This window comes from Mustela putorius, unplaced genomic scaffold (genome assembly GCF_011764305.1).
Source record: "Mustela putorius furo isolate JIRA1106 unplaced genomic scaffold, ASM1176430v1.1 tig00000275_pilon_pilon_pilon, whole genome shotgun sequence".
In the NCBI taxonomy this organism is placed as follows: domain Eukaryota; kingdom Metazoa; phylum Chordata; class Mammalia; order Carnivora; family Mustelidae; genus Mustela; species Mustela putorius.
In genome coordinates, this window is record NW_025421341.1 from 25,791,726 (window position 1) to 25,806,371 (window position 14,646).

A 14,646-nucleotide genomic window follows, 5' to 3' on the forward strand; every position below is an offset into this window, starting at 1 on the left:
GTGGAGAAGGATCGGGGGAAAGAGGAAGAAGAAAGAATGAATGATGTAGGCAGTCATGTTTTCCATGAGGAGTGAAGAAAGACTCTAAAATAAAGCAAATGACAGAATATGAAAGCTTTCAATAAAAATTTCAGTAGAGACGACCACTGAAGATGAAGACAGAGAAGGTCCTCTGGGGGAAGACATACTCCCAAGACGACAGTGAAACGATTTGATAGCTCAGAGAACCACGGAGAGAGAAAGGTGGACTTAGGGGTCTTGTTAATACCACATCTACAAAAATAAAAGCTTCTATCATTTAAAATTGTGTTCAACCAAGCTTCTTCAAGAGAACACACTTTTGGGGTGTGTGACCCTATCTGTGGAGGTTACAGTCTAATTCAAAAGGCCCCGTTGGCAACGAAGCATGTGTTTGTAGGTTTTCCATTCGTAAGTTTTTATTAATGCTAGGTGCACCAGTTCCCCCCAAAAAGCAGTGTTGGGCAAGTTTTCATAACTGTTTATTCATTATAAATAGTAAATATTTACTGCACTTTTTACATGAAAGACATTTTTACAACACATTGTTGTTGGTTGAGACCGCAACACAGAGAGAGCACTTCTCTTGACCCATCACCCTCTATGACCAACGCATGAACTAAACTGGAACTACGTCTAGTCTCACTACCCCACTACATCATCGTTCTTAACTCTAAAGGGAATGTACTTGTGCCTACCTCGTTCATGGTTCCAAGAAGAGAAAGAAATAAATAACACTGCCTTCCACCTTCTCGTTCCTCTTAACAGCTCGAAGAAAACAAATTTATTGACATTCTAAAATGTCACCACACAAACGTATGTAAACCTCGGTTCCTATAATCTTTCCATATTGGATATCCTTGTATAACTTAAAAGTACATGAGAGCCACGTGGACATTTCTGCTCTTGCCCTGCCTTTCATAGAAAAGAGAAGAATGTAAACGTCGTCGTTGTAAAAGCATGATTCTCGAACACGGTCTCTAGTCAAAGGGAGCAAGCCGGGTGTTGGTTGTCCATTAAATGGCGAACATCATGCATTCTACCGCAATGAATCATGGGCTGCGAAAATAAAGCACCTGCAAAAATATAGTTCTGGTTCTGTTTCTACGGCCCTGGCCATTGCCAAAGCATCCGTGAGGTACACAGTATTGCACACCGATAAGCAGCTGTGGGAATGCTCGTCACTTCCTCTCCACCGCGCTTCCTTCCCCCCGCCCCGGCCAGGTTGGCTTCAAAATGAAAATGAGCTGGGAAAATGTCCCATACCTCTCCCCACCCCGAGAAAGAAAACAAGCTTTTTCTCCCCGTTATCCCATATCCTGTTCACAAGGCTGTCCGCCCCGGGACCTTTATTGACAACTGGGTTACAAATGAGGACAAGATCACAAATAATTTATTTGGGAGGTCCTTTACATCTAGTCTAACTTCCTAAAACATGGTGCCATTTATTTTTATATCAATTTCCAGTGTGTAGAAAAGTCAAGGATTCCTCCGTTCCTGCTTCGTGACGGGAGCAGTTTCAAAATTGTGTAAGTGTCAGCATGGAACATCAAACATGTTAGAGTTTAGAGTACTCTCCGGCTATATTTTAGAACATTCTGCTTGCCTGAACCAATCCAGATAAATCTCACACACAGAGACACACACGCACACGCGCACGTGCACACAACTGGAATGTTTGGGCTCCTTGATCATCAGCGCTGAAGAGTCGGGGTATTTGATGTGTAGCCATGTTAAATCATTGCCTTCAAATGTTGCATTTGTCTTTTCACTGTTCCAGGCCCTCCTTTCTTCCACTGCTTTTGTCCAATATGTTCAAAAGAATTTGAAACCAACTACTGGAGAAAAAAAAAAATCAATCACTCTTCTTCATCTCCTGGCGAGACTGCCCCCCAAAAAGGTGATTTTTTTTTTTCTGAAAAGATTCTTCATGTGTAGGCTGTGGAGACTGGAAACAGGGCCAGTTTTAGCTCCAAGTGGACAGTTCACTTATGCGATATCTGGCTTGAGATAATGAAAGGCACCTGTAAGGAAACACACGTAGTTTTTTAGGTCATGCTGGGACAATTCACAGCAAGGGGCAAAATCAGCTACAGGCTGACAATGTCATATTTAATACCATGGTATCAAAGGATCGAGACTAATATTTTTATTCCGGAGACAAGTTTGACACAAGTCTGTGTCCTTGGGATTATACCCCATATGATCCTTGAGCTGACCTCATTAAGAACATGTGTTTCTAATGCCAGGGGTTATTTCATTTCGGCCAACCCTAGTGTTTCACCTAGTGGCAATCAGCCTTCACATCGCGGCAATTAATAACCGCAAGATGTTGTTGACATCACTTAAGAAAATAACGATACAAGGGAGCCCTTGCTGGAACAGTCGGCGGGCTTTGCCACAAAACGGATACTGGGATGTCAGGCCAAATCACAATGCCTCCGCCGCCGCCGCCGCCGCCGCCCCTTTCTTAAGGAAGGGTGGAGATTTTTCATCCTGTCAGGGGTAATTAGCCCCAGAGAGACCAAGGCTTACTTTGTCCATACTGCCCATATTGGTAGCCTGTGACAGGGTCCATACTGTAGCCCGTGGTGCTGTAGGTGGGTGGACAGTAGGACTGAGATGTTGGCAGACTGTCCAAGCTCTTCATATGGTCTAGTCTCTGACTGCAGCTGGCCGACACCGTGGTGGTAGGTTCCAGGCCCCCGGTGAGAGGGGAGAGAGCGTAATCGGTCTGGGGCTGATGGGGTACGCCACCGTGGTTGGTCAGGAGTCCCATTACCTAAAATAAACGGGCAGATTGGGAGGAAGTAAGAATGCAGAGAGGACCGGATCATAGCCGAGAGCTGAAAAGATAACTGAAAAAGTCCCATTTTTATTTCTTTGGAAATCTGCCGGGACAGAAGGCGCTGACCACAACGCCAAGGGACACAGACCCCACACCATGCCCCGTGATAACCTCTGACTGCGGCTTCAGGAAAAGGAAATGCGGGGAGGGGAAAGGAAAAGAGGTGGAAAGAGAGCCTCCCCACGCTTCCAGTGATAAAATGGGCCTAGAATTTCAAAGGAAGGAAGGACAGAAGGATGGAGGGAGAAATTATATGTGTTCATGTAGAACAATGGCTAATCGTGTATTACAGCTGGAAGTTCCGCATGTGATTTTAAACAGACATTCACTTATATATATTTTCTTAAGTTCAGTGGATTAAAATGAAATTCTTTTTGTGTATTTTAAGAGACCTACGTCTATTCTCGGAGTGTTCCCTCCAAGAAAGTTCTCTCCCTATCTTGGCCATCCTTAAGAAATCAGAGATAGTTACTCCCTCCCTGATGCTCCTGAGTGCTTTCCTCATCCCTCCCACTGTGCAACCGTGACGTTGATCGCCTACTTTCAATTATGAGAGTTTTGGGGTCGATAATCTACTCACCTGTATAGTCCTAGCACCTACTTTCGTACTTGACACATACTAAGAACTGAAGGAAAAAAGGGGGGAGGGGAAGGAAGGAAGGAGTGGTGAACAATTCTCCAAGTAACGGCCTCCATGCCCTGCCTTTTCATTTCTTATCTAAACATTTCATATATAAGAAAAAGAAAGAAAAGCCTGAAATGCAAGCATGTTCTAAAAACTCTGTTCAATTTTCTAAAGAACCCTGGAGAGTGAGAGAACTTAAAACACAAAAAAAACAAAAACAAAAACACAACCACCTTGTGATTAACAGAACAACTTTCAGATCGCGGGGAAGTGTTTCGCAAACTCAAGCTCACTGACCCTTACAGCTCCTGGAGATGGAAGTTAAGTGGCTAATTCATTTGGCAGCTGGAAAACTGCCACTGGAGAATGGGAGTGACTCTTCTCAACTTCGAACCATCCAGCTTTTTCAGGGGTCAAGAAACAATGGCAGAAGAAAATCAGGTACTCTGTGAAGAGCCTGTTGATCAAGCATTTCAGCAAGGGGGGGTTGCATAACAGCACACGTGGCCAGCATCTTCCTGCTGCTTTTGAGGGAGTTTGAAGCATATAGGGGTTAAAGTTATAAATAAGAGCAAGAGGAGAGGGGAGCAGTGAGCCCCCAGCCGTGACTCTGGCCTCATGCTGTCTACCGAGGCAATTCAGGCCACAGAAGCCTGGATGGAGGGCTCCCCGCAAGGTGGGAGACAGCGACTCGCCTTGCATCCCGGAAAAGACATCTTAAATTAGATTCCAAAATCAGATGCTCCCATCTAAACCAAATCTTCTTGAAATGCAGCTTTAAACGGATGTATGTTCAATTAGCCCCAACCGACAAGAGTGAGGGCAGATCTTCTTAACCAGTTTCTATAGGTGACCCTTTCTTCCTCTATTTTAACAAGGTACCAGCCTCCCCCACCTTTCCCCTGAACAGCTATTCTGTGTTTTCTCACCTGCCTTTTCGTTTGAGTTGTATGTGTGAGCACGTGGGAAGCCGGGGCAAGGGACAGGGGTAGTTGTGGGGAGGGTGTTTGTAGAAAGCAGGACAGCAATACCCAAATTTTTAAAGATGTTCCAGGGAATCTAAATTTTCTTGAGTTATGTGGTGTGGTGAAATAGCTTTTTTAAAAGACTTAAAAACTACTTATATTCTAAAAAAAAAATAATCATGTGTGACAGAGTGTCATTTTATTTTACTGGGGATTTGGGAAAAGTGAGAGTCACAAAACAAAGAATCTGTAGATTCTTGGAGTTCTAGGATGGCAGGCAGTCACCAGGATGTGGGGCTCTCATGGGCCCCCCACACTGTTTATAGTAAGTTAATTACTTCATTTTCTTATTTAAGAACCTGGAACATAAACCAGAATGCATTTAAATTATTTCCTGAATGTTCTTCCACCTCCATATTTGTTTGTTTTCTTTTCTTGCCTTTGAGTTGGTATAGATGATTTTATAGTACATATATCTGGAATTTTTTTTTTAATGTTACTGATGAGGGAGCAGGAGGCTGGCTGAGGACAAAGCAAGAGCTGGCGCCTTGCACCCCCCCCTTCATCCGCTCCCCTCCATAGGTGTAGCATTCCTCAGGCACCCCTGACTGCCATAAAATGATAAATAGTTAACTTGCTGAGATCACAATCCTACAAGACAGGAGTCTCCCTTGGTTTGCAAATGTCCTTGAGATTACAACAAAGAAGTTACCTTATCAATAGCCCAATTTCCAGGGACACAGAACTCAGTTCCTCAAGCCCTAATGTCACCCTCCCCTCCATGAAAAACGGAAGGAGGCGGAGGTAGAAGGAAAAGTAAATAAAGTTAAATTTCTTCTAAACCTAAATCTCATTAACAAGGATGCTTGATAGCAGGAATGTAACATTCCACCAGACTTCCAATTGTCTTTACTTGATAGCAACTAAGCCTTCAATATCCTGATAGTATTCTTTGCCCCAATAGCCCTTCTGGACACCCCTTTGTTCTCACCTACCCAACTCCTGTGTATATAACCAACCACCCCTCACAACCCGGGGCAGCAGCAGCTCTTCCTGCCCACGGGTCCTGTCCCCATGCTTTAATAAACCACCATTTTGCACCAAAGATGTCTTAAGAATTCTTTCTTTAGTCATCAGCTCCGAACCTCACCCCACCGAACCTGACTTAGGTTCTGGGACTTCATCATTACTGATGTACTCATGTGTTAAATATTTTATTTCAGCCAAATTATGCAGGCATGTCTACTAGAAGAAAACGATCTAAAATAGAGGTTTTTCAGGGCCAAGCCTACCCTTTCCAATCAGGGCTATCTCTTTGTGTACTGGCCTGATGAAGAAGAATGGATGAGGAAAATAATAATATGACAAATGTGACCGTGGCAATGAGAGGGGGGATAATGACATGGACACAAATATTTTATTGTAAACTGTGCTAAGTAAAAACAAACACTTAGTAGAAGCAATTTGGTAATTCTATTAATCCCAAAAAGAAAAAAAGGTCTATGGAACTGGATAAAATGGAATTATATTTAAATTAATAGCACCCTTCCTGAAAATACTTACTTGAAACCTAGTTATATTCTTTTAAGGGAGAAATGGAATATTCGATACACAATTATCGTTGAAGAGCAAGAACAAACTGTTATTCAAAACATGCACACTCTCTCATGAGCTACACGTACATTTTTGTGATAAATGTATTTTTTTAATCCTCTGCCATATATTTCTTGTTTGCATTAACTTTGAAAGCAGTAATAATTTTGTCCATGGGAGAAAACCATGAAGATCGTAAAAGAGAAGAAATGAATCCTTCCTCCAAGCCAAGGTCAGTTGATGACTCATGGCACAACTTTGTGCAGTTGCTGAATTAGAAAATACTTGAGAACAAGATTTAAATCTAAGACCTAGAAAAATATCTCTGGGAGGATGGAGAAGACGCAGTAGGATTTGCCAGAGTCAGATTCCAGGGCAAAAAGAAAGACAGTCCCTTAAGTTTCCAGGACACATTGTCCTGAAGACATCGCAGAGCATGACCCAATGAAGAGGGATGGTTGCTGAGCAAATGGAACAGGAGGAATCCCTTTGGGGTCTTCCTTTCAGTATTCCCCATACCCCACACAAAAAGCCAGTGACAGTTTCCACCTGAGCAAGAGCCCTTAGCTCAGCAGCCCAGTACCTGCAGTGGCTAACATGAAAACCGAAAAAGACCAAAGACCAACCAACTTTGCTCCCTTTGACTTCCCCGATAGAGCCCAAGAGACAGACATTCTCCCTCAAGTTCTTATGTCCACTGTCGTGGTCACATATTGTCCTGTGATTTCTTTCTCAAGATTATATAAAGATGGGCAAGAGGCACTAATATTTTCCTACACTAATAGTTTCCTAATCTCCCAAAATGGAGATTAACAAATAATTAGAAACTAACATGATTTATTCCAATGTTTCACATGGAGAAAACTTGAGAATACATCTTTTTAATAACTTCTAATTTAAAAAATGAAAAGGAAATCTGCGTTGGAAAATAAAATAGCAAATATATCACTACAAAATGGATTACTTTCCCCTAACATAATTTAAAACCTCAAGTCTCTATGGAAGGGTCCCATTACACTTTTATGTACATTTTTTTAAAAGCTATTTTGTATTTCATGTGGTTCAAGGGAAACTATGGAAATTTCTTTTTGCTCCACAAAGAGGTTGGTAAACGAACTTCTTAGAACTCCCCCAATATGGTTATGGAATGTCTTCCAGTCATATTTTCTTTCTATGAATATTATCCCAATTTCTTTTATACATGCTTTTCCTACAGCAATTTGTCATTCAAAGCCTAAAATAAAATCTTCATTTGTTGCAAAATGGGGTAGGTTTCCCCCCTCATAAACCATTAGTAAGCTGTTTCTACGACAGACTGGCATTTTGGGGGGGTGGGGAGCATTGAGGGAACCATAACTGCCTGGTTTTCACAAACAATTTCAAAGAAAAATAAACTCAGGGCTAATGATTTCTGTCTACAGAACACCGACCACACTCTTACTAAATGCCAGATAATCAGTCCAGGAGATGCAATGACCAAGAATAATTTTCCTGCAATAAAGATCTCTGTTCTGTCCCACTGAGAATGGATCCAGGAGGAAGATTTCACACTGAGTACAACTCCTAGGTAAGGCATCTGAAAAAACCACTATTAAGCGTCTTTCTAAATCACTACCTCCAAAAACACTTCCCAGACACTGTTTCTAAATTGCTTTATGGGTAACCTCTTTAAAAATCCAAAGCCTTGGAATCGTGTGCCAACACATGTGCTGATCCTTCCGTCCTTCGAATTATTACAGACATTTTCGAAAGATCTCTTTTAGGTCATTCCCAAGTTTCAGAATTCCAAATAGGTTGTTTATATCCTGATTGGAAGAGTATATGGTTCAGGGGGAAAAAAAATTCTTTACAATTGCTTCATGCCATATTTCTCTTGAATTAATTTTCCTATTGGGAGATTAAATATAAAAAACAAAAACTATGGGCCAAATGAAGATTTATGTTTAAACCAATGAGTCTGGAAAATATTTGTCTTAGCCTAAGTGTTATGGTTTTGCCATCAGCTCATCAGAAATCTCAAACAATTTGGCAAATTATGGTGTACATCTTGGTGCATCTTTTTTCCTGTAGGAATCCAGGTTCATGTCTTTACTTTCTTTTTTGTTCTTAAGTCATCAGACTTGTGATTTAGCATTCAATGATATACATTTCTGTATGTTTTAGAAAACATGGCTGTGAAATAAAGCTATGTACGATATAAAGGGTTTGTTGTGCTTTTTTTTTTAAGCTTCTAACTTCACCTCCAAAACTGTATATACTGACTGCATATATTCTTAATTTGGATAATGTATTTTCAAAACCAAACAAAAATACTCGAATGTCTACATGGTTTTAGTTTTTTGGTTTTTGGTTTTGTTTGGTTTTTTTGTTGTTGTTGTTTTATTTTGTTTTGTTTTCTGTTTTGCTAACACAGATGCTGCAGGAGTCGTGTGTCTGATGGTTAAATTTCAGTGACTGTATCTTGGAGTCTGGAAAAGCCTAAATTTGAACAACCAAGAACCAGAACGTTGCCTTCAGATTCAAATGCCTTAGGAATGATCCTGCAGTTGATTAGAATCTAAATAATTAGATTTTTGGCCCTGTCTGTTTAAAAGCTGTAAGAGGGAAGTTGCCTGAGGGCAGAAGTTTCTTTAAGGTAAGTATGGTGACCTTCTCACCCACACCCACAGTTATGGGAAGGGCATGCCTGACCTTTCTTTACCTAACCAGATAGAAGACCAGTGTTTGTAAAATGTCCAGCTAAACACATCCGTATTCTTTTATTTTACTCTTTGGCTTACATTTTGCAAGTAGCTATGTTTAATGCATGATTCAAGAGTATGAGTCCCAGACAAGTGCGGTTCATATGCTACATGGACTTTTAAGTTCCATGTAAAGAGCATAGTCAGTCCTGTTTCAGATCAATTCTGAGTGACAGATGTGATTTAATCTCCAGCCCTATGACCGATCACAGAATTACTTCTATTTCCTCAATTCTTTAGAGTACCTATTTCTCAATAGTGCTAAGCTGTTAAATTGACAGCAATATTCGTTAGGCACTGCTGACTAAAACATAAATCCAGGCAAAGACTCAGCATAGAAATGGCTTGCAATGATGACATGTACACACACATGCACACACACATACATCTTGTTTACTTCTAGCCCATGATGATCCTGTCCATCTATTATCAATAAAATATAGCCCATTAAGAAAGAGCTTATTCCACCCAAATGAAAAAGGTGCCAGTTAATACAGTTGGTATTTGACTGTTAGACCCACCATGGGTCATAATAAAATTCTCATATGTTTTAATTCATTTACGCATGCCTGCATTTAATATGCTTTGTGACCATGTCTACAATTAATATGATTTATGAGAAAAGAACATGTGCAATATTGGGGTGGAGGGGTAGAGCATCCACTTTTCTTCTTCTATGAATGAAAAATACAACAAAACGGCTCAAGGAAAATTGTTGGCTGTTAGCATATTGAGATGGACTGACAGAGCCCTGAGTAAACTTGAGGGAGTTAATGATATCCTCTTATCTGACCCTGACACATTTGTAGCATGTAATTTACAGAAGCTCTGTCCAGGGAATCTTGACAAATGCTCCTAACGATGTCAGGGCAATGTTCCATTCTAATGTAAAACAGATGTGGGTCAGATACCCTCATTCATCACTTAACACAGAGAGTCTCAAACTCTCTCTGGGAGGAATGGCATTACCTGCTGTTAACTCTTCCCACCACCCCAGCAGTCCTCGGAAAGGGAAGCACTCAAACCCATCACCACTTCAAAAACGTGTCTGAACACGTGACTGTGGAAAATCAAACATAGATCTTGCTTTAATTTCATGACGACTTCTGGACATGTTTGCTAAATATTAATTGGCCCTCTGGGACCTGGGATTCCAAATCTAGAAAGGGAAAAGCTTTACACTTGGGCATCCCACAGTACTTCAGGGAGATGGATTAAAACCTCGTCGCTGATTGCCCATACAGGAAACCTGCGTTCAGGGAACTGTGGCGTTGAGTCACTGTCACGTGACCACTCATAATGCAGCCCCTTAACTGCCCAACTCTGTCTTAAGATTCACGCACACACACACAAGCTTATAATAAATTAAAAGTCCACGTTGGCTTTCAGAAAGAAGGGCTAAACTCTGCCCCTTTGAAACAAAAGATGTTGGGCAACACTGTGTTCTCTTGCCCCTGAAATTTTCCCTTCCGCCAACATCCCACCGACACCAAGGACAGACACTCCAGCCTACTAAGGGAGGACGACAGCCGCCCATCGCAACAAGGAAATTTCTTCTTTCTTCCAGGCCAGGTGTGAGGTAGGCAAATATTTCCATGGCTGCCAAAGTCAAGGTCATAAGATGCCATCTACAAATGCTTAAGGTTACAGAAGAGAAGCTTACCTGTCCTCCTCTTCATGGGAAAGAAGGTATGTTCTCAGGGTAGAAGAAGGGATCAATGATTAAGACCGAGTGATACTAATTTAATGAGTAGATGTCACAAAGGCTATTTCTATTAACCACGGGAAAGCAGAGTACAGCCTTGCAAAAGTCTAAGAATGAATATATCCTCCAGGAAATGTGTTCTGGCCTGTTTCACAGGCTTTGTGGTAAGGCAGAATAAGCATCCATTCAAGATGCATGGAAATTTGTAGTAACTCTACAGCTATGGGACGTCTGAGAATACAGTCTTCCAAGAACCAGAAGCTATTACCCCACTAAGCTAAGATCCTGTGTACCTCGATTCTCTCCCTGACTCAATTCCAGGGACACTGAGCCAATAAAGATGTTGTGTTGCTTTTCTGCCTGCAAATTTATTTATGTCCTTGATCACAAATTGGGCAGCGGCTGTGTCTCCTATCACACAGGAGACTGGTGTTTATGCTGGAAACACCTAGGGTTTACAGTGAAACCGTTTATAGAGTCTTTAAGCTGCAGAAACCACATCTGCTCCTACAGGTCTTGACAAAGTAGTGTCTTTGTAATTTAGTGATTGAAAGAATATTCCGCAATTGGTAACTCAAAGTTGTTTGGTCAGATTGTCCCTTACTTTTTAAGATCTTTCCATTGTACCTGTTGTCTTAGCTACCTCTACTCTTCACTGAAGAGGGAAGCTTAGCATTTGTCAGATTCACTTACCTTTGATGTATTCAGTACTATGAAGCTGTAGATATTTTTAAAATGTACCCATGTCAATATTGTATTTCAGTAAGTCAATAAGAATAAGGAAAGGAAACTATCAGGATAGCCCTGTTCTTTCCCCACTCCTAGCCCCATGGAATAAAGAACCATTCTTGCTGTAGTGAGTTTTTATGTATTTGTAATCTGAATTTCTCAAACAAAACCAAGTTGTATATATCATACTTCTGGGACTACTGTATCTCAGGCACATTACAATTCCTGCATTCTCAATGGATACCAATATTCTTTAAAATGTCTGTATAGGGGGCACCTGGGTGATCAGTGGGTTAAAGCCTCTGCCTTTGGCTCAGGTCATGATTCTAGGGTCCTGGGATGGAGTCCTGCGCATCAGGCTCTCAGCGGGGACCCTGCTTCCCCCTCTGTATCTGCCTGCCTCTCTGTCTACTTCTGTCCGTCAAATAAATAAATACAATCTTTAAAAAAATATATCTGACTAGAACAACTGAAAACACTCCACTCAACCAAGAAACTGCCATCCTTTTGATATCACTCAGTTTCCACATTTGTCTTTGGCAGGGACAAACGTGATGTTTTTGGTTTTGGTCAGAGGTTCACAGGCTATTTCACAGTAAACAGTAGTGAAAGTCCTATTGCATTCGTATTACTGCTTCATGAAAAAGCATTTTCAAATTTCCAAAGTACTGTGTTTTCAGCCAAGCTCTACTGGACAAGTTGTTGTTGTTGTTGTTATCTTCCCCCTTTAACAAGAAGATGAAACAGAAATGGAGAGAGTTTAAGCAACTTTCCTGAGGACACACAGCTAGCAAGTGGTGGGTAAGTTTTGAAATCTGGTGCTTTTGACCTTGAGGCTTCTTCTTCAGCTTGATGAGTTACGTCCACACTGCCATCAAGTCACTAAGCAGGAACTCTTTCCTTTCTTTATGCCCCTATCTGCCTGTCTAAATAGTACTAAGCAGTTCACAGCTTCTTCTTTAAAATTACTCTTTTCCCGGCCAAGATTTTCTGCAGAGGGGGGTACAATGTGTGGAAGGGAAAGGTAACATCAGACATTACATAAAAAGAAGAATCATTCATAAAAAAAAAAAAAATCAAGGGAAGCATTTGAAACATAAACAAATTAGGAGCAGGTCTCCAACTGGGTTTTCTCTCATTCAGCTCTTCCTAGGAAATGTTCCTCAAAACTTGGTAGTTTAAAACTCAACCAAAGGTCTCCATAGTTAGATCAGAAAACATGGAGTGAAACAAGTATGTTTCTACACTGCAAGACTTGTCAGAGCCTTTAGTAGGCTAATGTGTCCTGGGACTTTGGAAGAAAAAGGGATATAATTTGTAACATTTATCAAGTGGTTGATTCAGAATCCATTTACCCCAAACCACCTTTCAAAGAGCCCACTATGGGGAACAAGCCTTTATGATGAGGCAGTGCTTGGTTCTTGGGTGTTCCAAGATGATTAGAGCCTACTATCACTCTAGAAGCTCTTAGTAAAGAGGGGAATGGATACATTATCATATAATACAGCATGGTATGTGGTACGTGTTTTCACAAGGTACGAACACACCAACGGACATCAAGAGAGGCTAAAAGACTAAGTTCTGCCTGCAAGAGTCATGGCAGAATTGCCACTGAACTAGAAATTTTCCTGTGGAGTCACACACATAGAGAGAGGCTCAGCCCTGCGGGCAGTTTTGAAATCCAAAGTTCAATTAGATTTTTTAAATGCAAGCTGCCCAAAATGAGACCTCAGTTTTTTGTGAGATAAGCAGGTAAGTTATTTCTTTAAATAATGCCCACCTCCTTCATTTCTTCAGGGTTGAGGATGGGCTGCCATCCTGTCCCAGGTAGGAAATGTTCCCTTCCAGGTAGAACTCCTACCCTGTGAATCTGTAAAAGGCACTGTCTCACAACTGCCCATCTTTCTGGTTGATCAGTGAGAACAGTGCAATCACCAACCTCAGAAAGTCTAGTTCACTGCACTTTAGTTAAATGTCAAGAGTAATTTTTAAATATTGTACTGTACATTGAAAAATACACACCTCTGATGAGACCCAGACTGTTTCACAGAAACAGATTTCTTTAGAAAAAAGAAAACAAAAAATAGTACACAACTAATGAGTAAATCCAGTCCTCTGTGTCTGCAGTACAAAGCACACATTCAGTCCCTAATTGAATAAATATGCAAGTATTCAGATTTCTGTAGATATTGCCATTTTGCAAATGCAGTAATAAATTAAAAGCTTTACATTGCATTCCAACCACACATAAAGGGTCGATTCAGACCACTGGCCTCACACTAGAACCCAGCACGGCTTTGCTGGGCTTTACTGACTACAAAGAAAAACTTTTTATTCTAGGAGTTTAGTGATAGACCTAGCAATCACACTCAATTTTTTCTCCCCCAATAGCTACAAAAATTCAAATGGACCCCAAAACCATGAGGCTGTTGCCTTCGATTTGTCCAACCCACGAGACGAGGGAAAGTAGCTGATGGACTTTCTCTTTAAATCAATACAGCAGACCCACAAAAAATGTAATTCAGCAAGAAAGGTTTGCTTGTGGCTCATTTCAGTGAGATGATGTAAGATTCAGTCATTGACGCTGCTCCCTCCCTTCCTTAAAAAAAGGAGATTTGGGCCAAGTCGTCCTTTCTTGCAAAATTCTCCCAATCTGTAACAAACTCAAGAGGCTGCGGCCAGAGCTGACAAAAACCAGGGCCTGCCTCCTCTTCTTTAAGGGGAGCAACCACAACCTTCGGAGAAAAACCAAAGGCACCGGGTCAATTACAGCCCCCACCGATCCAACAAATGGATTAACATTTGCTGATTAGCAGCAGCGTTTTCAGCATGGAGCAGAGCATCTCGAAAACATAGCGCAGCAGGATGGAAACATGCAAATGGCCCATAGTTATTCTGGTGTAGCTGAAATGGGCTCATTTATAATCATAAACATCCTGGAGCCTTCATAAACACGTGAGGCTGCAGCCCTGGCTTTGAGCTCATGGGCTGCTTCAGAAATGAAACAGAAGGCTCCAGCTTTGGCGGGGCTGCCACTTTTGCATGGACTGTCTCTCCGTCTGAGCTTTGTTTGACACCCAACCAATCTCTTTAATCAAAATCATTCCTTTTTTCCTCCACAGGTGAATTTCTGGAAAGTGTCAAGGGGAGGAAGTGCCTCTGTTGGGAAACGGACTGGTGGTGGCAGGCCACCTGCTTATCTGGTTCTCCGCAATGACAAAGGAGGGCCGAGGGTGCCTGGGTGTGAAATGGACAAGACGAATGGCCGGGCATCGAGCAGCTTCTGCACGCATGCCCAAAAACGGCCAGAGAAATAGCTCTCCTGAAACAGGAGCCGCCTCCACACCCCCGACCAGGGTAAATCTTACCGCTTTTCCATGGATCAACAGTACAAGAAAAGGTCAAGGAATTACCACGCCACA

At 41.6% G+C, this 14,646-nt stretch overlaps 1 protein-coding gene across 3 annotated transcripts in view; it reads right to left on the bottom strand.

Moving 5' to 3' along the window:
* Window positions 1-477: 477 nt before the first annotated feature.
* Window positions 478-14,646, bottom strand: part of PAX3 (paired box 3) — a 100,294-nt gene continuing 86,125 nt past the window's right edge. For 2 of the 3 annotated variants that reach the window (XM_004762894.3, XM_004762893.3), the window contains exons 8-9: window positions 2,554-2,800; window positions 478-2,042 (exon numbers count right to left, since the gene is read on the bottom strand). In XM_004762894.3, coding sequence (XP_004762951.1) covers window positions 2,008-2,042; window positions 2,554-2,800 — 282 coding nt within the window. In that variant the 3' untranslated portion in view covers window positions 478-2,007. The remainder of the gene's footprint in view (window positions 2,043-2,553; window positions 2,801-14,646) is intronic. The other variant, XM_004762892.3, reaches the window with a different exon arrangement.